The following is a 23,816-nucleotide window of genomic DNA, read 5'->3' as shown; positions in this document are numbered from 1 at the left end:
AGGAAAAAAAAAAAAAAGGAATGACCTCAGAGGTGGCAGTCGGAAAGTAGATGGCAAATCAGGTTCAGGGAAGGGAAGAAACTTCAGCATCAGATTAGATGAAGCAAAAAGTATTTTTGAGGGCAGTCACATTTTGAATTTCAACATCTTTGAGTGACTTAAGGTTAATTCACATGCTTCTGAGCCTGCCGTACTTTTTTTTTTTAAGGCTCTTTGAAAAGCCAAAAGTAGATAGAAAAATTCCTGAAAAGGAAACATTTGATGATAGAATTCTAAAAATAATTTAGGCCATCAGATTGCCGCAGGTACAAAACACATACCCACACCTACGCCCTGGGAAACAGTAACTTGTATTGCAGGGAGATTTGGGGAATTAAAAAGGCAGAACTCTCACCACTGTCCCTTTCTTCCCAAGACCAGGGTTTCCTGGCCACTTTATTACCAATCATTTCTTCTGAATTTCTAGATACAGTTGTCTTGAAGTGAAGTCCCCTGCTCCACATCACTTCTTGTCCTTATTCAAGGGGCAAGAAGAGAGATGTGAGGGGAAGGCGAGGTATAGTTGGGCACCTGAGGTCTTACCTCCAGAAAACCTACAATAATAAATGGCAGCCACCAAAGTGCTTTTTATATATATTCATTCAATTGTTAAAATATCTCTGAGATAGATACTATTATTACTACCATTTTCTAGATGAGGAGATTTAGGCCCATAGAAGATAAATAACTTCCTGATATTAATATAACAGCTATAGCGTAGGGCTTCGATTTGGATGCAGGCAGTGTGACTTCAGAGCCCATATTCTTACCTGCCACCAGAATCTGGTTTATTGTCTTCGATAAGGTGACCAGGTATCCCCAGTGACCCAAAAATGTGTTGCACTTGTATATCTGTTTGCAGTTTTCAATCTGGAAATTTATTAACTCCTGCCAACTCCCCATTATAAAGATACATTTTCCCCCTTTGTAATAGGTAAGTAATCTGAAGGTCATATTTTGAGCCTCTGTGAATGTATTGTTTCCCTTTCACTTAGTTGATTTTAGCATTCACTGATGATCCTTGCCCAAATCAGTTCTTACATTGATGGATGCATCTTGATAATATTTTGATGGACGCAGATATATTAGACTTGAAGTAGTCATTTCAAGGCATCACTCTAAACAAGTCTTGGTGTTGAGATAATTCTCCAACTGTGCTATGTGTTGGCATAGCTTCTGATATTACCATGTTTTCTCTTCTTCCCTGTCCTCCGTCAAAAACCAGCCTAAAATGTATTGTTTTAGTAAACCAACAAATAGAGTGTTGAAGCCGGGAAACATAAGTTCTCTTGAGTGCCATACCTCCAGAAATACCAGTAGTGAAAATTGGAAAAACAAACAAAAAACACAAGGTTAAGTGTTCATGCACAAGTCTGTAACTCATTTCTTTGGCAGTGCTTTGGCCAGCAGAGGGCAATGTATTACCAGCCCTAGTTAAACCTCTCTTGTAATTAAAGGCTGAAACATGAGCTGCCCATATTGCTCTATTTTCCAGCTAGAAATGTAAAACAATTTAAAAGTTTAGTTTTTTTAAGTTCTAACAACATGATAAACTTCAAACTTTATTTGACTAGCTGAACAGCACTTTAAATGTGATAGAGTATAAGTAATTGTATGGACAGAGATTTCTGTCCTTAAGATGAAAACCCATTACCACTCATCTGCCTTTAATAGGGTACATCCTGTGAGGACCTTTTGGTTTTGAAGCAGTGATTATCACAAGAGTCACCTTTGTAGAACATTCACAACTACAATTATTCTGGTAGTAAAAAGAGTCTGACATTTTAGTATGTGAAAGTTGTAATCATTTAGTTTTATTTAGCTTTTTTTTTTTTTTCTTAATCCTAGCAACTCATGGACATAGTTTTAAAAGTTAAAAAATATTGAAATGCTAGGTGCGTGGGTGGTTCCATTGGTTAAGCATCCGACGTCGGTTCAGGACATGATCTCACGGTTCATGGGCCCAGGCCCCTCATCAGGCTCTGCACTGACAGTGCGGAGCCTGCTTGGTATTCTCTCTCTCCCTTTCTCTCTGCCCCTCCCTCACTTGCTGCCTCTCTCTCTCTCTCTCTCAAAATAAATAAACTTAAAAAAAATAAGGACTACTGAAAGGCTTATAATGAAAACATGTCTATTAATAAATGTAACTTAAAGCATATTTCACCTAATGAAGAAGGCATAGGTGAAGTCACTGTTCTCCTCCCCTGTAGTCCTTCCTCCTGTGGGCTTAACAAACTCTGCAGATCTTTTCATCTAAGACATCCCTAACCAGGTGGCTGGCTTTTCAGTTCTCTCCATCAGGGGGTACATATGCTTCTTTGTATGTCTGAGGACACATGGTTTGTTACTAAATCTTCAGTAACCTCCCCAGCCTACAGTAGTTTGGAAAATAGCTATCTCCGTCTTTGTCACAGACACAGCTTTCAAGTAAAATAACTCAAGGCATTGCCTCTTTTGTTAATGAAATTACTTACTGTATCTATTGTCACCTCATTAGAAACAGGACAGATACTTTTCTATTTCTATTTTATATGCACCATGTCTTCATTGCTGCATACCAAGCCACCCCCAGACTTGACAGCTTATGACAACCATATGTTCCCTCTTCAGTTCTGCAATTTGTTCTGGGCTCAGCTGGGCAGTTCTTCTGTCAGTCTCACCTGGGGTCATTCCTGTAGTTCTGTAGCCTCTTAGTCATTTGAGACTGGATGGTCCGCGATGACCTCACTCACGTGTCCAGAGCCTCAGCTGGGATGGCCGTGCACACTGAGCATCTCTCTCTGTGTGATCTTTCCACTGGGTTTATTTATAATGTGATGGTCTCAGGCTTCCAAGAGGACAAAACTAGACGCTGCAAGGCATCTTAAGGTTTTGCTCAGATGTCCTACAACATCCACCACATTTTATTGGTCAAAGGAAGTCACAATAGCTGCCCAGATTCAAGAGGTGGGCAAAGACTCCACCTCTAAATGGGAGGAGCTGCAGGGAATTTCAATCTACTGTTTTTAAGCTACCGCATTTTTTTAAATGTGCTTGCTATGGTAACGTTTTGTCTTGATTTTTGTATTTTTTCCCCAAAAGTGTGTTTGCGTTGGCTCTTTCTCTGGGGGTTAATACATTATTACCTCAGAGTCCATGGTTTCTTGGGCAATATTTCAAAAAGAAAAGTTGAGTTTACTTTGCAAAGAGGGTGCCCACTGTGTCCCACTTTGGTCTTGGAGCTGTCATTTTGTTTTGATTGTTTCTTATATTGAAAAGTACATCAAAAGTATCATGAATCCATGCTGTTTCTTGTGTACTTCTTATCCCTTTCCTGATTCCAGAATATTAATCCAGCTTTTCAGTAAAACTAAAATAAAAGCCCATTCTCACTAGTGTGATCCTGAAAGCTGGATAAATTCATCACCCTTTCCAATACCGAAGCTCAAAAGGGTGTGGAAAGATGGATAAGTGTAACTCTCCCCTATGGTAGCTTCCTCCCACCCTGCCGCCCCACCGACCCACCCACCTACCATGCTGGGTTGTAGTCGCTACTTATGGAAACTGTCAGACCAGGAGACCCACATTTAGTTACTTAGCTGATTCCTCTCACTCGTTGCCCCATATATTTGGAACCGTGTAATCAGGCCCCATAGGAGCTGACCCTGTGTGTTCCAGTGTTTTTCAAGACTCACTGGCCACAAAGGGGAACTGAATATGAACATGCATGCAAACCTCATCAGTTCCCTTTGCAACCAGCTGAAAGTTGTTTTTGATATAGAGGAAACAATGTTTTTCTTTTGAGTACCAAACAATTTCCACGCAGACCTGAAGCATTTCTGCTTCTGTGACAGATCAGGGAACACACAAAAAAGAAGATGGCACTAAGTTGTGAGGAAGGCAGTTTAAAGACAAAGTAGGAAAACAGAGCAAAAACTGAATTGAGGAAGAGAAAGAGGTGCTGCCGTATGCAGGAAAGGAACAAAGCAGAGGTGGGGGATTGGGGTACTAGAAAGTCTTAGAGAACATGAGAAGAGGCAGGAACTGTAGAAAGGAAATGTCTATAACAGGAAAGGGGCTAGAGTAGCATTGCCAGCAGTATTAACAGAAGTCAGTAAAATCTTTTGGTCCAGAAGTTTGCCATTAGATAAAATTTGAAAATATAACTGATTAGAGTGATTATCATTCCCACCCAAGTTCATGCTAGGAAGCCAGGTAGGTTTATAGGAAAGATGCCTTGTCCCCACCTCAGAATGCAGTGTGGTAACTTGTTGGGCCACTCGGATTACCAAACAAAACCAAGGGTCAATAAGAAAGCAGAGAAACCTAAGCACGTAACATAAAGGTCTCTTAAAAACTGAGAACAAACTGAGGGCTGTTGGGGGGTGGGAGGGAGGGGAGGGTGAGTGATGGGCATTGAAGAGGGCATCTTTTGGGATGAGCACTGGGTGTTGTATGGAAACCAATCTGACAATAAATTTCATATATTGAAAAAAACAAAAAGGTCTCAAACTTCCTAGAATACACCAACTCACTTTAGAGTTTAAACAGTTTATCTAGCAATAGAAATGCCTACCACATGCTGAGCAAGAGACCTAGGTCAAATTCACGACAAAAGAAGATTGAGGGAAACTGCTTGGGGAGCATTGACTGTACATCAAGCAGCCTCCCGACCCTCCCCTGCCCGCCCCCCCCCCAACATACACACATCTGAGTAGCCCCAACGACGTTACTGTAGTGGCACATATGGCACAGCTAGATCGCAGGTGGCCCCTGCTTGCCACGCAGGCAGTTAATGTTCTGTAAGACCCAAAACTTCTATTAAAGGGATCTAGGGATGCCTGGGTGGCTTAGTCGGTTAAGCGCCGACTTCGGCTCAGGTCATGATCTCACGGTTCATGAGTTCGAGCCCCACGTTGGGCTCGGTGCTGACAGCTCTGAGCCTGGAGCCTGCTTCCGATTCTGCGTCTCCCTCTCTCTGTGTTCCTCCCCTGCTCTCTCTCTCTCTCTTAAAATAAATAATAAACATTTAAAATTTTGTTTTAAATAAGGGGATCTGAAGAACATCTAATCCAAACTTCATTAAATACTTAAAATTCTCTGCTACCTTCCCAGCCTGCTGGGGATCCAAACTATATTGAAACACTTCTACTAACAAATAACTCACTGGCTTTCTATTCTATGTGAGATCTGTAATTATTAGAAAACCCTGTCTTACGATCTGGAGAAACACGCTGCTTACAAATCCCATCCTTCGCTAATCCTCTTTCAGCTTGCTCCCTGAAGCTACACACGCATGTTGTTGCTCTAACATCTTTCCTTTAGTCTTCTGCTTTAAGGCAACATAATCTCATTCGTTCACCTGGTTTTCTGGGATCCTGCAAGGTGCCCTCACTGTCCTCTTCTATTTGTTCAACATTCAGAGTATGGTTCTGACTAGCGCAATACCAGTCTGTCGCCACTCTTGTCCTGGACATTGCTGTTATTAATGAAATCTGAAGTTAAATGATTACCCTTTGTGAGTTTCTTCCCCCCACCTCATTTGATCCAGATCAGCTTCCACTGTATACCTTTCAAGTTATGATGTTCACCTTCACCTTCTGGCCATTTGAGTATTTGGGTGACATATTGAATGTTTCCTCCTGACCAGGTAGATTTATTAACTCACTCAGTCCTCATAACAACACTATGAGTTAGGTACTCCTTGTTTTCTCAGTAGAAGAAAGAGAGTTTGCCCAAGGTTGCATAGTAAGTGGTGGAGCCAGAAATTGAACTAGGGCAGTCTGGCTGCAACAGCCAACTTTCTAACCTGGCTGTTACAGTGACTCTCGGTTCTATTATTTATTACTGTTTAATGTCACTGGGCCAAGAAGACCTATTGGATCCAGCCCCACCATCATCCCTGCCAGGGCCTTACTGATGGGATGATGATACTGCTCCATTGTTCAAGACTCTTCTCTGGGACTCTGTTTGGATGGTCAGAACCAACATCTTCTATGTTAATACATTTAAAGGTCACTCCCTGGCCTAGGAGACTTTCTAGGCTTTCAAATCATTTGCATATCTATGCTCAGATGTTTGCATTTTGTAGTTTAACTCTCAGAAAAGATTTCTGTGTTCTCAGGGTGCCTCATTTGGACTCTGTTTATGACTGTAATGCCAAGCTAATTATAATTTCCTCTGCAAATTCCTTAGCATGGTTTTTGAGAGATGTATATCAAAGGTCCAGGGTTCATCTAGATTTTTTATTAGCAAGTTTCTTCAAAGCAAAAGAGAAAAACATCTTAACTTTGTGATGTCTGGCAAAAGAAACCATAAACAAAGGACAAGGTAAGGCCCATGCAGATACAAGTGATTTACAACCCACGTAAACAACAAAAGATTAGTATCCAGAATATGTAAAGAAGTATTTCAACAATTTGAAAGAAAAGAGTAAAAGATAAGCAACTAACTTAAGGGGTGAAAGGGGAGAGGCATAGACATGAACCAGGCCATTTACCCAAAAAGAAACCTGAATGGGGGGAAGGGGGAAGCATGAGATGATGTTCCATTTCATTTGTAATCAGGCAAGCACGAATTAAAACCACAGGGAGATACCATTCACACCTACCAGACGGACAAAAGTTAGTAAATCTGACAAAACTAAGTATTGGGAAACAAGAACTCATGTCTTGCCTAGTGGTGGGAGAGGTATACAAATTGGTAAAATCCCTTTGGAGAGCAGTTTGTCACAACAGAGATAAATTGAGGATGTGCATACCCTTACAACCAAGCATTTCTACTTCTAGGTGTGAACCATAGAGAAATTCCACACTTGTGCACAGAGCATATAAAAGACTTCACTTAACCCTGGTTTCTCATAGCGAAAAAGTGGAAACCACCTAAGGGCCCATTGTTAGGTAAAATGGAGAATTGAACTGAACTATTGTTTGTTCCCACAGTAAAATACTGTGTATCAGTGAAATGAATAAATGAGGCCTACATGTATCAACATAAATATAAATTGAGTGAAAAGTTACAAAGAGGTGTAGTGATAACATACTATTTGTATAAAGTTTAATAACAAATCTAATGCTTATTGTTATACATGCCTATGTGACACAAGTATACAGATACACATCAGAATGGTACGTTGTAACTTCAGGAAAGAGGATACCTCAAGATGAGCTTTAGTGAAGCTAGCTTTTGGGGTTATGTATGGGTACAAGAGAACAGTTAAGAAATAGGACAAGTGTAAACATCTGTTAAATTTGGGTGATGGCTGCTTGCTGCTTATGTTTTTTTGTATGTTTGAAATGTTTTAGAACTAAAAAAAAAAAAAAATGATACATGGAATGATCAAGCCAGAATATAACCGTAGCACTTAACTGTTAATCCTGAAATAATTGTATGACTTACTAAAGCAAAAAGAGATTCTATGCATCAGCCACACCTGTATTCAAAGCACAATTAGAAACCTTTATCCAGGATGTTTGGGTGGCTCAGTCGGGTAAGTGGCCGACTCTTGATCTCAGCTCAGGTCTTGATCTCAAGGTCATGAGTTCAAACCCTGTTTTGGGTTCTGCGCTGGGCATGAAGCCTACTTAAAAAACAAAACAAAAAACATTTTTCAAATCTCATGATAGTTCTTCATGCACTCTTAAGCAGAAGCAAAATTAGTAAGGGTGAGATGGTCTAAAATTTGATTATTTTCCCCAAACTTTATGCTTTTTTACTAGATTATTGTCCATGTTTCAGGCAGAGCTTTCACAGAGTGTGCAAATGTGCCATAGCTAGAAAACCAGTCTTTAAGATTTTGGCTTTTGACATCAGACAGTTCTGATGAGTGATAAACAGAATTATTTGCCCCAAATACATGTTGCCAGTTTATGGTTAGTTTGTTTTTTTAAGACATCTCAGTAGTTAGCCATTGTGCTTGGGCAGAATGAAATGAAAACAAAAAGCATTGTCTTAGCAGAGACCATGTCTGTGGAGTAGAAGTCTACTAACATCCCGTCATATGTCAAAGACCGTTTTACTTACATGACTGCGGTAGAGATAAGATGATAATGTGTGTCCAGCACTTAGTATAGTAGAGGGCACATAAACATGTCTTACTTTGCTTCTCATTTTCTTGCATGTGAACTTGAGAGGGGGGAAATAAGAGGCATCGCAGAAGTTTAGGACAAACCTAGCACTTCCTTTCCAGCTCTGAATCGGTTGTTACCACCAGCCAGCCAGCCCCCTCATATCTTCATCTGCAAACCAGACTGCATTGAGGCACTGCAACAGCCATTTAGTGGTGTGTGTTCTCAACTGGGCCATGTAGCCATGAAAAAAGACATTGCATCATCCAACGTGAGAGTGTGCCTTCGTTTCTATCTCAGTTGTTAGTTCAGGGTACATTCTGAGTTTTGAATGCTTTCTTCTGATCAAAAATAGAAGTTTCTTTGCAAGTTATGTTGTCTGCTGGTGCCTGACATAAGAGGCTCTCCTAAGTAGATGTCATCCTCTGTTGTGAGTATTTCTCCCACTTTGTGCTTTTGCTTTTATATTAGTTTGTGGGGTTTGATCACAAAAATAGTAAGTGTGCATTTTCCCTATAGTTATTTCTCATTTTGTTAATAGAAGGTTCTTTCCCATCCACAGATGAGTTAGTCACTTACATATTTTTAAATCTTTTATTGATTTCATTATTTACATCTGACAGTCTAATCCACTTACAGTTTTTGGTGTGGAATGAGGCGAGGCTGTAAACTGAATTTTGATTTTAAATAAGCACAGCACTATTTATTAACCCATCCCTTCCTTCCCCTGTGCCCTTTGTGATGTTTCCTTTATTTGCAGTGGTTCTCCCTGAGGGAGGAAAGTGTATCACAGTCACTCAGGAAGCTTTTCAGAAATCCTCTTAACCCCACTTTGGACGATTCTAGTGCATCTTGAATACCAGAATCTTTGGCTGCCCTCTGATTATCCCTGCCCCTTCTCTTGTGAGAGCCATTAATTATGTCATATAATCTACTCCTGTATCATCAAGGGTCTGCTTAGAGATGTGGATTCTGTTCCACTGATAACCGTACCCTTGGACCTGCTGCACAGTGCTCTTCTTATTGAACGACATGAATGCATTTTAATATCTGGCCAAATAAGTTTCCATTCATATTTCAAAAACCTAAAAAATAGCCTGTTAACATGTTTCTGCAAAATCCAGGTTGCCTTTGGAGAGAACTCTATTTCATGTTGTTTTGCTCTTGTGGGTAACTTGCAGTAAGGCTTTGCTTCACAGAGTTGTAATTATCTTAGTTCTACTTTTATATCAGCAGGACTGAAGAATCCATTTTAAAAGAAGTTGAAAATAAAGCCTTCTGTACTTGAACAAAATTTCCTTTTTCTGTTGACCTGATCCTGGAAATTCAACCATCATTAAACCCAGCTCTGCATGGAATACTTTTCCAACATGAATAGCAATACTCAGCATTTAGGCCTCAGTGTGGCAGCCAGGCAGTTAAGTTTGCCCTTGTTTAGTTTTGCATATGTGAGGTGCTATTTAGAAACTTGTTCTGAATATCTTTTGCAAGGTGAGGATATGTATATACCTCGGAATTTCCTTTTTCTGTATGCTTCTAGAGCTAAACCTTGGGTTGGGGAAGGTAGGGACAAGTGCTTCCTGCTTGCAAACACTAATGCTCAGTAAGAAATAAAAGATTATATATAATAAATAGCCTTAAATTTGGTAAGCCAGTAGCATGTTTTTCTAAAAATTTACAAACATTCTCAGGATTCAGTTTACTATAAGGCATATTATTAGTGAAACTTCTATCAATAAACAAAATCTGTTATAAGCTTATGCACAGATTGACTTTTATCAAAATTTATTTTACTGAAAATATTATACCACAAATTAATTCAGTGTTGTAATTTTCCATTTTTTTTAAAGAACGCCATCGTACAGGACTTTGTATAGGGATCATCTCATTTAATATAAATAATGAGACAGCTTCTAGAACTATGAGTGTATTTATATTTCTTTTAATGTTCATAAAACTAATAGTAATGTGATTTAAGCATCCAAACTGTATGTTTACAATAGAGACACGAAGGGGTATAAAATGTATAATGTAACGTAAAAGAATTTTTTACATTACATTACATTATAGTAATGTAAAAGAAAATTTTTTTAACTTTGAGAACATGAGGGGAAATTCATACTGTCATATTTTAAAACCATACAAACAGAAATGCTGAATTTCAGTTTGGTGGTATTTGCTAATAATGTCAGAGCCAAGTAATACAAGTTTTTTCTGAGCTAATTTTTCTGCAAATTTCAATTTTCTCAAATGTTTCTTGTTTCTTAAATATAATTCCACTTTGACCTGTTCTTTATTCAATCAGTTGTGTGTACTTACCGAAATATGGCTGTGCACTAATTGTATACAAGGCAAATCCCATTAAAACTTATTCAACCCATGGGGCGGGCACCTGGGTGGCTCAGTAAGTTAAGCATCCAGCTTCAGCTCAGGTCATGATCTTATGGTTTGTGAGTTCAAGCCCCGCATCGGCCTCTGTGCTGACAGCTTGGAGCCTAGAGCCTGCTTCTGTTTCTGTATCTCCCCTCTCTCTGTCCCTCCCTCCCTCCCTCCCTCCCCCTTCCTCCCTCCCTCCCTCCCTCTCTCTCTCTCTCTCTCTCTCTCTCTCTCTCAAATAACATTAAAAAAAAATTCTATTGGGGGCACCTGGGTGGCTCAGTTGGTTGAGCATCCAACTTCGGCTCAGGTCATGATCTCATGGTTTGTGAGTTGGAGCCCTGTGTCGGGCTCTGCTGACAGCTCAGAGCCGGGAGCCTGCTTTGGATTCTGTGTCTCCCTCTGTCTCTGCCTCTTCCCCACTCACACGTTGTGTCTCTTTCTCTCAAAAAATGAATAAACATCAAAAAAAGTGTTTTTTTTTATTTAAATTCAACCCTAACAAAATTCTTCATACTCTTTAATACTGATTTCTCAATGAGCAGCCCACCTGAAGTTTGAAGAATTATTCTAACTATAAGAAATTCTCATACTCTGTGACAAACTTATGAATGGATCTTTGGAGTTTGTCATAACAGGCTTTTACATATTTACTCAATAGCATTCTGATTCTATGTGTGACCAAAAAAACTGAACACATGCTGGACAAACTTTTAAGAATGCTTCCTTTAATGACATCTCCTGATTCCAATTGTATGATGCTCTGTGCAGTTATATCCAGATACACCAAACAAGAAAAAAACGAAATACACCCACATTTTCAATTCTGTTAAGCACCCCTTCCCTCCCTCCTTGTCTCATTCATCCACTCATTCATTTATTCAGCGGATACATCTCAGTGTGCCTTGCAACACACTAATCTCCCAGGAGCCCTTTTGATAAATAAGACCCCTTTCTCTTGGAGCTTAGTCTCCAGTTAGTTTTGAGCATACACGAAAATTTCAGAACTTGCTTCCTTTAATTCTAATCTATAATTTTGTTTTCTTATAAAATATTTCAAACACTCAGCAATATGCCAAAAATAATATGACAGATACCCAAGTACTATCACAGAGGCTTAACAGACATTAACATTTTGCCATGTTGGCTTCAAATCTCTACAGCTGCAACCATTAACCTTAGGTTGGTGTGTTATGTTGTGTATATTATGCACATTTTGTTGTTACATATCTATAGATCCATAAATAATGTGGTATTTTATGTGTTTTTGTGTTTTACATAAATGATTTCACATGGTATATACCCTTTTTGCAGTTGGGGTCTGGGGAGGGTGTTTTTTATTCAACATTGTTTTTTGTTGATTCTCCATGTTGATGCATGCAGGTGTAGTTCTTTGAAGCACTGTGTAATACTCCCTTTTGTGAATAAGCCACAGTGTATTTCTCCATTCCTTTGCTGATGCATACTCAACTTAGGTCGTTTCCAAGCTTTTGATGTTATCAACTAGTAGTTCACTGAGCATGATTATGTATGTTTTTTTGTGAACATGCTTGAGTGGTTCTGTCCAATGTATACCTAGTAGCAGACTTGATGGATCATAAGGTGTGCATATCTTCAATTTTACTCCAGTAAAGTGTGGTCCAAGATGGCAGAGTCATTCATAAATCTGCTTTAAGGAAGGTGGGGGTTTAAGTCCTATTGCTAGGCTATCAAATTCTTAGCTTATCTGTTCTTTGACTTTATTGTACAGTATTTAAATTCTATTTTATCTAAGCAGTGATAGATAATAAATGTTTTCAATTTTTAAGTAGAATTTTATTATGTCATCTATTATGGAGGTTCAGGCATAAATGAATACACTAGCAAATTATACAGGCTTTTTAAATGAAAAAGAACATATTTTCTGACATGTTGTTGGTCCTCAAATCATTTATCTTTTAAAAAAAAAAACTTTATTTATTTTGAGAGAGAGAGAGAGAGACAGAGTGCACAAGTGGGGAAGGGGGAATTCTCTTCCTCCCCCCTTCCCCAGTTGTGCACTCTGTCTCTCTCTCTCTCAAAATAAATCATGACCAGACGTTTAACCGACTAAGCCATCCACGCGTCTCCAAATCATTTACCTTTGAAACACACTCTAATATTAAGTGCTTAATTTTGAGTAACTACTTTAGTGACTTGAGAAAGTATGATATTTTAATTATTCTGTTGTTAAAACTATAAATTTCACTTAACTCTATAATCTATGTTAAGAGTGTTAACAACATGTTTTGAAAAGATTTTACATACAGATTTAAAATCTAGTGATGAGTATAAGCTTCTCTTGCCCTTGAAATATTTTACAACTAAGCAAATGAAATATCACAAATATGCAACAAGCTTTGAGCACATCTGAGCTTTGCAAATGCTAGAGCTTTGTTTCATAGGTTTTAGTTCTTCAAAGTATTAAGATGTTGTATTTTCTCATTCTTTTTAATGTGTTTACTTCAAGTGATTTAAGAAGGAGACTGAATTTTAGCTGCAGCAGATGTATCATGCAGGGAGTACCCTGGTTTAAATTCTGACGTGCTTTCACTTCTGCTCGCTTCCCCTTGAAAGCGTCTAGAAAGAAGCTGGCACATTATTTTGCGGATGTTACTGGACATCAGGAAATACATGACTGGGTCTAAGCAACTATTGAAAGACGAGAAAACCAGCATGATCTCGTTGGTTTTGTGAACGATTTCCTTCCAATAGCAAGGTGGATTGTTTAGCTGTGAAAAAATATAGACAAATCGGAAGGCATGATACGGAACAAAACATATAGTAAAAATGATGAGTACAATAAAGGAATTCCGAGCTGTGGTGGCATATTTACCAGAGTTGGGAAATTTGGACCTCCTTTTAGAAATCCTCAGTAGATTCTTGCCGATCTTAATATATGAAAGGATTATTAGTAAGAAAATTAGCCAGAACATTACCACAAGAATGAGGTTAAAAATTGCTTCTCCCTTGGCATTCGTCCTCTCTCTAAAATGGAAGCACATTGTGGAATTATTGGAATCATGGCCTTCTTTCTTAGGGGCTAATATAATCATAGCTAGAAATCCAGCAAGAGCAACTGTCCATACTATACAGCAAACATAAATACTTTGTTTGGTTGTTACTGCCTTCCGTTGTTGTATAGACCGATTGATTTTTATGTAGCGATCCAAACTGATGAATCCAAGCAAAATAATGCTAATGTACATGTTCATATAAAATAGTGTTCCCACAGCCCTGCAAAGGATCATATTGAGTGTCCACTTGTTCTGGTTAATGTGATACATTATGCGGAAAGGCAGGCAGAAGATCAGTAAGAGATCTGCAATGGCTACATTCAGTAGGTAAATCTGAATGGAGTTTCTCTTGCGGTGGATACCCAGAAATACATAGAGGGCGATTATGTTTCCAACCAGTCCCACGATGAAAATAACAGAGAAGGATACTGTTAACACGCTAGAGAGCAGTTTCTCATCCATGACACAGCCAGTATCTGATGTTCCTGACATGGTGTGTGGCGTTGGGATGCTGTGATTAGCTGTAAAGTTCACTCCCTGAGAGGACCAAGGCCAGCTGTAGGCCGAAGTGGTTGGCATTGTTACGGCGTGACTTCTCATTGTCTGGTGTAGGGATCAAAAAGTGAAGGTGCTAAATGACGTGTTCCTTGTGTGTAGCTTTGGTATCTTCAGAATTTTCCTACAAGGGAAAGCAGCATTGAGTTATTTGCCATTTTAATAAGTTACTTTAAGCACAAATAATAAACGATATATTTTCAGATGGGAGAAACTTTGAGTATCTGCACTATGTATGTAGCAGCAGCATGGTACCACAACTCAAGCAGTAAGTGTACTAGAGTCTTAGGGAATGTCCTGCTCTAACCTTTCCTATGGCTGTGGTATATGTTCAAGGTTTGTTTTATTTAACTTGCCGTATGGAGTTTGTTATGGGAATAGAGACAGACGTATGGAGAAATGACAGCTCATATTGTTCAAAGATAAGGGTCCATTTCCCGAAAGGTAGTTACAGCCATGAGTGAGCTGGGCCCACTGCTGACCCCTGCCCAGCTCCCTGCCTTGACTCCTTCCCTTGTGTCTGGTATCCGTTCATTTGGGCAAGGATTGCCACACAGCATATGACATAAACTGTGGCAGTCTTCCGTCCCAGGGGGGGAATAGAAGAAAGAGTCCTAAATTTCTTCCTTTTCAAGCTAAGACCAAGTTGGGCATATTAAAATCATTTGCCTGCGAGCTATGCAGACCCAAGAGAGCAGAACACCTGCCCCCTCAGACAGACTCTTGTAACAAGGTAGCCAAACAAAACCAAGCCGGGTAGCAACGGCTGCCAGTTAGTTGAGACAGATAGTCTCCTGACCCGGAAGCATAGAGTGATAGTACAGATGGGAAGCACGATGTGCATTCCAAGATTCTGAAACAACTAACTGCAGCTTACTATGCCCCAGTTTAGGTCATTTGCAACTGTCGCTCGAACCTTATAAGAGTGTGTGTGAATTCCACTTGTTTGCCGCAGCAGAGAATGTTAGCAGCGCCACCTATTCTTGGCTCCTTCCTGGGCATTGAGTGCAATGAAGCCCTCAGTCTGAGAGGCCATCATAAGGAGCTAGAAGACATGAAGAGAGGGTCCCAGGAGGCCTCAGAGTGACTGCCCCATTTCTCTACAGCAGCATCTTAACAGGTGTAACACAAAGACATTCCGAGCAAGGTTACCAAAATCAGACCTGACTAACTCTGTGACCTTGGTCACACCAATTCATCTTTTCTAAGCCTCAGGTTTCTCATCTGTAGAAATGTACAATGTGTATGAAGAACTTAACCCCGGGCACATAAAAGTACTCAATGAAAATTAGTTTTAAAAAAAACAAAACACCTGGGTGCCTGAGTGTCTCGCTCAGTCAGTTGAATATCCAACTTCGGCTCAGGTCACGAACTGAGTTTGTGAGTTCAAGCCCTGTGTCAGGCTCTGTGCCTGCTTCAGATTCTGTGTCTTCTCTCTCTCTCTCTCTCTCTCAAAAATAAATAAACATTTAAAAAATAAAAAAAAATTTTTAAAAACCACCTTTGGGGGATGCCTGAGTGGCTCAGTTGGTTGAGCCTCCAACTCTTGATCTCAGCTCAGGTCATGGTCCTAGGGTCATGGGATCAAGCCCTGCATCAGGCTCTGAGCTGAGCATGGAGCCTGCTTAAGATTCTCTCTCCCTGTGCTCCTCTCCCCTGCTCATGCACATGCATTCTCTCTCCCCCACCCCCACCACTCTCCCCCATTCACACTCTCTCTCTCAAATTTATATATATAAAAACACCTTTGGACTAATCTCATTTTAGTAAATATTTCATACCTGGCTAAGTACTGCATGGGAACCAAAGGTGAACAAGTCCAAGATCCTGCTCTCAGGAAACATTTTTGTAGGCATGCACATTCAAATTCTGAATGCTATATTGTAAAGTGGAATTGAATGAAAATAACTTCTGGATGTGACAGGGTACGCAGAGAAATACATTTGGAAGAACTTAGCCTTTCTTAATATTCCACCTATAATTTGATCAAGAAGAAACCATATAGTCGAGGGTAAAATTCCAGTTTAAAATTTTGCTAAAGAGGGAAAATTGATTCCAGGGAAGAAGAACTGGCTGGTGAAGAGGAAGTTATGTAATCTATCTCTGGTAAGAGCCTGTCTCCACAGTTCAGGTCAGTGGAGGGAGGGAGGCAGGCGGACCCAGTCTAGTCTGTCCTGTGTCTCAACTGCAGGAACCAATTTCAGCAAAGTTTATAGAAACTTACATGCATGTATCTGGTGATCAGAAATTCTAAAAGGAAAGGGCAATCTAGGAAGAATGGAAGCCGATAATGCAATCTAGATTACCAGGAAGAGGAAAAGGGTGCCTGAAGGAGGAATTTGCATTGTATGGTTAGGTGGGAAGCTTGCTGCATGCAGCTTGGGTAGAAACCTCCCATGGCCACTGATGAAAGGGAATTTGATGGCAAGTGACTTGACTTTAAGAGCTCAGATAGCCAAAATGCCTGTAAAAACTCATCTGTAAGTAGTTCTTTTTTTTTTTTTTTTTTTCCTTCTTCCATGCCAGATCTTAAACTCCATTAGGATTGGGAACCAAGTCTTTTTGTTTGTTTGTTTGCCTCTGTGTAGCAAGTGCTTAGCACAATAAATATTGCTGAATGAAAGAGGGAATTTAGTAGAAAAGCAGGTGGAGTTCTACATGTGGACAGCAAAATCAGCTGTTCAAGTACAGGAAGAGCTTTGACTGCATTAAGAAACAAAATTGCATTTGACCGAGGTTGCTGGGTTGGTAGTATGATGCGCCTACAGCAAAAAGTAACCCCCTTCTTTGGTTGAATTCACAGATATGGAATGTCTTAAGTGGAGATTGTCACCAGTAACCTGAAGGTTGTCACTACTAGTCCTGAACTGGAATACAGCCATTTCATCCTAACATCACACTTAGAAACTGCCACAGACCACATGGGGAGAAAAGCCCAGATTATGTCATAGGAGCGAGCTGAAGGAAGTAGGCACCTTACCCTGGAGATATAGAAGAGACTGTCAGTGGCTCTCAATCCTGAGCTGCATATTAGAACCCCTTTGAGGGCTTTTTAAAGATACCACTGCCTGGCTCCAGCCCCAGATCTTCTGATTTAATTGATCTGGAATGGGCTCCAGGCAATGGTTTCCTTTAAAAGCTCCTCAGGGGATTCTAATGTGCATCGAGAATTGAACCCTTGAGCTAGATGGCTGACCCATTAACTAATATTTATTTAGCAGTTGCTGTGTACCAGGCAGTGTGTTAAGCACGTTTATATTCATTTACATAATCCTTATATTAAACTTGTGAGGTAGGTATTACAAAAGAGACAATGAGAAATCAAGAGGTTGTGAACTTTACCCATGACCACACAATTCTTTAAATGGCAGTACCCAAGCTGGGACTCAGATCTGCCTACCTTTTAGGATCCATGATCCCTAACCTCACTCCTCCTGATCACCTATGAACAGCATTTTCTTTTTTAATTCTGAGTTCTATCAGCAGTATTTAGACGTGATTCCTTCAACATTATCCACATTGGCAATTTTTTTAAGATTTTTTTTTAAGTAATCTCTACACCCATTGTGGGGCTCAAAGAACCCCGAGATCAAGAGTCATATGTTCCACCGACTGAGCAGCCAGACACCCCTTAAAGATTTTATTTTTTTAAGTAATCTTTATACCCAGGGTGGGGCTTGAACTCACAACCCCAAGATCAAAAGTCACATGTTCTACTGACTGAGCCAGCCAGGTGCCCCTCACATTAGCAATTTTAAGAAGAGGCTATACCTTCTAGCTTTACTTCTTTGGAAAAAGGTATTAATCTTTTCATTTGCCCTGTCCATTAGAGTAAGTAAAGAAGTCCAGAGTTTACACAATCACAAACCATTCATCAGAATGTTTAGTTTCAAACTTACTTCTAGGCCTGAAAGCCATAATCAGGATGTTTCTAGAAAGCTGTTAGCACAAAAAACTTTCTGGTTTTGCTTTATTTTCAAGCCTAAAGAAAATAAAGTAAGGGGAGCCTGGATGGCTCAGTTGATTGAGAGTCCAGCTCTTGATTTCAACTCAGGTCATGATCTCACAGTTCATGGAATTGAGCCCCACGTCTGGGCTCTGTGATGACAGTGGGGGGGGCCTGCTTGGGATTTTCTCTCTTTCTCTCTCTGCCCCTCCCCATGTATGCATGCATGCTCTTGCTGTCTCTCAAAATAAACAAACATTTTTTAAAAAAAGAGAAAATAAATGGGGCGCCTAGGTGGCTCAGACGGTTGAGCATTTGACTTCAGCTCAGGTTATGATGTCATGGCTTGTGAGTTCGAGCCCCATGTTGGGCTCTGTGCTGACAGCTTGGAGCCTGGAGCCTGCTTCAGATTCTGTGTCTGTCTGTCTGTCTCTCTCTCTCTCTCTGCCCCTCTCCCGCTCGCGCTCTCTGTCTCTCAAAAATAAACGTTTTAAAAAAACGAGAGAGAAAATAAAGCAAAAGCAATGCATTTGTTTAAATAGTAATAGTAACCATCATTTAGAACCATGTATTAGATGGCTAGTGTCTAGTCATCTATTAACAAATTAACAGATTAGATTCTGTTTTACACTTAATGGCTGATGTTTGCCTCCTTTCAATGTGTCCGTCACTCACTATTCTTAAGGCCATCTGTTGATGTATTAAAAACTACTTATTTGATAAGAATGGCCAGTAAGGACAAGAAACAGAGCACTGTGTTCACATAGTGAACTAATTTCCCAGTGGGTATTGAGACTCCTGTGCTATATTGAAGTCACAATGGTTTCCTGATAGTAGATGGTAAAGGTTTTTTAAGTGTTGTTACTTGACAAATCCTGAAGCTTGCCATGCTGTGTTAGTGCTGCATTTGTAGCCGGTACCACCAACCCCTTCCGATAGTCTTCATCTGGCTCACGTAGGAGCTTCTGTACTGGAGGGCAGCACCCTACAGATTCCGCGGTGGCCTCGAATAAGCAAAAGCTTTTTCTTTTCTTTTTAAGTTTGCATTTATTTAAATAATCTCTACACCCAACATGGATCTCGAACTCACAAACCTGAGATGAAGAGTTGCATGCTCTTGTGACTGAGCCAGCCAGACAATCCGAGCAAAAGCTTTTTGAATGCATTCTGGGTACGTTTGTGAAAACATCACATCGCTCTGTTAAAATACATACCTATTTGGCAATAGTAGCAACCTTTCACTGTTTGTAGTCTGACTTGATAGTGACCGGATCCCTCAGGCCATGCTTCAAAAAATTGCACTGATTGCTGCATACAGAATAAAAATCAAAAGCATGTTGCTTAGGAAATAATACAATTAGTAGTACATTCGATTTTGCTATAAATTTAACAGTAGAATAAAGTACAACCATTGAAACTAGGGAGTCAGCATAACCATAACGTTAATAAGTGATAGATCACTTCTACCACATTGGAAATAAAATTGGTTGCTTATGAAAATAACTTTCAGTCAACTCAAGTGGCTCTGCAGGTCTTTATGGCAGAATGCAAAAGACAGTGTAAAGCAGTGTGACCGCATCGATAGATGAGCTTCAGTCCCTGCAGTGTCCTCAAGTACTTCAAGTAACTAAGAAGACAGCCTCATTTTAAGTCAAACCAAGGCAGAGGTCTCATTCGAGCACCTTACTCAAGGCTCCAGAAAGCAAAGTGGTCCTAGTCACCACGAAGCCGCTTTCACTTTTAATATTCAGAGAATCAAATTTTAACTGAAATAATGGATCATTTCTATAACTGAAATCAAGGAGTACTCACAGTTCAGGCTCTCTTGCAGTAAAGGAGCAGAGCCCCAAGCTTCCCTAAACACAGAGACTCTTCTTTATGTGTCAGCTGGGTTCTCCATCCGGTGGTGGTTCACTTGGTTGAGGTAGTCTTTTTATATATTTGCATGTGGTAATCAGGCTGTTTCCCCCCCCCCCCCCCCCCCCCCTTTCTTTCTTTTTTCGATATGATACCCCTCTGAGTCCTTGTAGAAATGTTAACAAAGAAAAAAAAAAAAAAAAGCCAGCCCACCAGCATGCAGCAACTTCATGTTTAAGGTCAGTCAACATTCCTTTAGAACATTTTTTCTATGCATACCTTTCACCTTGGCAGTTGTAGGAAGTTTTCCCTTATCCTCCCCAGATAAAGAAGTTTTATGAATTCTAAGCAGAAATACACATTTTCTGTTTTTCCTAAGAAGTGATGCATAATATGCATTGCATTTGCTGTTTCTTTCGGGATTCACTTTAGAAATTAAGCTATTCACAGAAAATGGCGTTCCTGTATTGAATTCCCCTAACATCAGTAACGAATTATTTTATTCTTTTTTTTTAAGTTTTGGGGTTTTTTTTTCAACTTTTATTTGACCTGTACATTATTTTAGTGTATTTTCATGCATACCCTGAAGATCTTGGATTTATTTTCTAAAACACTCTTACAATTTTGGACGAGATGAGATTTGGGATCGTATCCTCCCCTTTTTATCACTGTGACAGACTCTCCCAAGTAAATTGACATATCTCCTATCTTCTACAGAAAATAATGAAGGAATTCTGCAGTTTTTGTTTTGGTCCCAATCCAATATTTAATGACTGTCTGTCTATCTCTATAACTGCTGGCCTTGCAGTTTCATGGCATTTCCCTTTTTTTGTTGTCATCCGAAACGAAAGATTAGTTTTTATCCTCCCCATAATTGTCACCGTGCAGCTTTACTTATGCTAAATAACATTTAACTCACTGGGCTTTATCTAACATTCTAATTATATCTGGGTACTTACACACTTCTGAACCCGTATTCTCCAGAGCTTTTGCTTTGTTATAAATATGACACATGGGACAGAATATTTTTAAATTCTAGAATGAAAATATTTTGTAGCTTTTACTTCCCCCTTAGAACTCCTGAGAAGGAAGAAGATTACTGTGTTGGTCGGGCAGGAATTTCATGTGTGTGCGGTTTAAAAAAAAAAAAGGTGTAATATTAAACTTGCTATCTTAACAATTTTTAAACATACAATCCAATACTGTTAAGTATATTTATATTGTTGTGCAGCAGATCTCTGGAACTTTTCATCATGCAAAACTGAAACTCTGTCATCACTAAATACTAATTCCCTTTCCCTGCCCTTAGCAATTACTTTTCTATTTTATATGATTTTCACTAATCTAGATCATTCATTTGAGTGAAATGATACTGTATTTCATTCTTTTATGACTGGCTTTTTTCTTTTAGCATAATATTCTCAAGGTTCCCCCATGTCATAGCATGTGACAGGACCGCCTTCTTTCTCAAGCTGAGTAATGTTCCATTGCATGTGTGTATCTCTCGCATTTTCTTTATCCATGCATCTGTCAGTGGACATTTGAGTTGCTTCCACCTCTTGGCTATTGTGAATAAAGCTTCAGTAAGCGTGGCTATGCAAATATATTTTGGCAGAATTTTTTTTATGACTTAAATAGGTGTTTATCTATTAGCATTCTATTTCACTAAGTCTAGCATAAATCTTTTTATATTATACTAGCAACCTTTCCACACCACAAAATACTAACCCTGTTTTCATCTTCAGTGCCCTGGTGGCCCTACTATGACCAGATTTCAGTGCACATACAGTCCCCAACTTACAGTGGCTCAACTTCAGATTTTTCGGCTTTGCAGTGGTGCAAAAACCATGTGTGCTCAGCAGAAACCACACTTCGAATTTTGATCTTTTCCCAGGCAAGCGATATGTGGCGCCAGCAGTGTTGCCGGCAGTGGCGGCGAGCTGCAGCTCCTGGCTGGCCATACCGTCTCGAGACTCAACAACCGATACGCTTACAACCATTGTATACCCATGCAAGCATTCTCTTTTTTGCTTTGGATATAGTATTCAATAAATTACATGAGATATTTAGCACATTGTTATAAAATATGCTTTGTGATAGATGAGTTTGCCCAACTAGAGGCTAACGTAAGCGTTCTGAGCATGTTTAAAGTAGGCTAGGCTAAACTATGGGATTTGGGAGATTAGGTGTATTAAATGCCATTTTCAACTTATGATATATTCTTTTCTTTTAATGTTTATTTTTGAGAGAGAGAGACAGACACAGACAAAGTGTGAGTGGGGGAGGGGCAGAGAGAGAGGGAGGCACAAAATCTGAAGCAGGATCTGGGCTCCAAGCTGTCATCACAGAGCCCGGCGCGAACCCACGAACCGTGAGATCATGACCTGAGCTCAAGTTGAACGCCCATCTGACCAAGTCAACCCAGGCACCTCTCAACTTAATGATATTTTCAACTTATGATGGGTTTATAAGGACATAACCCCATTGTATATTGAGGAAGATCTGTAATCTTTTTCTAGTTCTTCCTTTACATGAGCTTTTTCCTATTCATTCTGAGCTTTCTACTTTCTGTCTCTGTTTCCTCTTCCTCCTTTGTTGGTATCTTAGCCTGTTATTTATATATAGAAAAGCATAAATAAATGGATACATTTGTCTGGTACCATCTATCACTGATTACCACCATCTTCTCTTTATCTAAGTCCCAACCCTGGTTAAGTTCAGCCCACCACCTACTCCAGACCTGAACCTTGCTGGTTAACATGAAGACTACTAGGTACAAACACACAGTCGTGTTGATGGGTCTCTCTTCACGTTAATGACCACAAACCTCAAGTGGGCTCCTGTGTTGCCACCAGTCCTGCTGTATTTCCTTAGTGTGGTGGTTCTCAGAACATGGCTTCCAGACCAGTAGCATCAACATCACTCAAGAACTCATTAGAAATGCATGTTCTTGACCTCACCCCAGACCTTATGAATCCATAAGTCTGGGCATGGAAGCCAGCAAAGCTGTGTGATTCTGATGCTGACATTTGACAACCGTTGCCTCAGTCAGTTCATTCTCCTGTTCTTTGAAAGTACTTTTTCATACCTTCCCTCTTCTCAAAGTGCCAACAACCCCCTCTCCTGCCCCAGTCCTGCCCAATGATCACTTTTATTTCAAAGCAAATAGAAAACAGAAGTACAGTACTCAGAGAACTTCCTCATCTTCCTACATGCCCATCTGTTTGCATCTACAGGTGCTCCCGGACCCTGGCTTCTTCACTGGTGCAGGAGCCAACCCCTCTCCCTACTTGCACACTACAAGTCCCTTCTTTCTTCTGGGGTCATTTTTTCCCCTCCACAGTACCTTTCCCATCAGCATACAAATGTCTCTCTCTCAAAGACCAAACAAAAACAAACCTCCCTGAAAATCTGCTACTGCTATGGAGCCAGCTATCGGATATATTGTTATGTGAAAGTTTTGATACTTACATGTATTTTCTTATTTTCAAAAAAGATAACAATGGAAGGATAAACAAAAAACTAGTGCAGATACTTAGCAAAAGAGGAAGGAGAGATTAAGGGAAAGGAGAAGGTACAAAAGCTAGACCTCTCTGAATGGAACTTGTTTACAGTTTTGATTTTGGAATGATGTACATGTTTTATATAATTACAACACCAAATCAAGTCAAATGTAGTCAAACAACTTGGCCTCATTGTATAACACAAAACATAACCACAAGGAGAATTCTTTTAAGTGACTTTAAAATAGGGATGGGGGGGAGTGCCTGGGTGGCTCAGTAGGTTGAGCATCCAACTCTTGATTTTGGCTCAGGTCATGATCTCACAGTTTGTGAAATTGATCCCTCCATGAGGCTCTGTGCTGACAGCATGGAGCCTGCTTGCGATTCTCTCTCTCTCTCCCTCTCTGTCTCGACCTCTCTCTCTCTCTCTCTCTCCCCCTCTCTCTCTCTCTCTCTCTCT

At 39.9% G+C, this 23,816-nt stretch overlaps 2 protein-coding genes across 9 annotated transcripts in view; one reads left to right on the top strand and one right to left on the bottom strand.

The window, feature by feature from the left end:
- Nucleotides 1–23,816, top strand: part of CASK (calcium/calmodulin dependent serine protein kinase) — a 353,026-nt gene that overhangs the window by 186,878 nt on the left and 142,332 nt on the right. The window lies entirely within an intron of this gene.
- Nucleotides 11,169–19,888, bottom strand: GPR34 (G protein-coupled receptor 34). Its single transcript, XM_049643730.1, has 3 exons — nt 19,809–19,888; nt 19,211–19,304; nt 11,169–14,174 (listed from the first exon to the last, which is right to left on the bottom strand). Exon 3 carries the CDS (start codon nt 14,093–14,095, stop codon nt 12,953–12,955), a length of 1,143 nt encoding a protein of 380 aa, XP_049499687.1. The 5' UTR covers nt 14,096–14,174; nt 19,211–19,304; nt 19,809–19,888; the 3' UTR covers nt 11,169–12,952.

This window comes from Panthera uncia, chromosome X (assembly GCF_023721935.1).
Source record: "Panthera uncia isolate 11264 chromosome X, Puncia_PCG_1.0, whole genome shotgun sequence".
Lineage (NCBI taxonomy): Eukaryota > Metazoa > Chordata > Mammalia > Carnivora > Felidae > Panthera > Panthera uncia.
This window is presented reverse-complemented; position numbering and strand designations above follow the sequence as displayed.

Bases quoted from the DNA above. Each gene is read 5' to 3' on its own strand.
- GPR34 (XM_049643730.1), bottom strand. From the start codon at position 14,095: ATGAGAAGTCACGCCGTAACAATGCCAACCACTTCGGCCTACAGCTGG.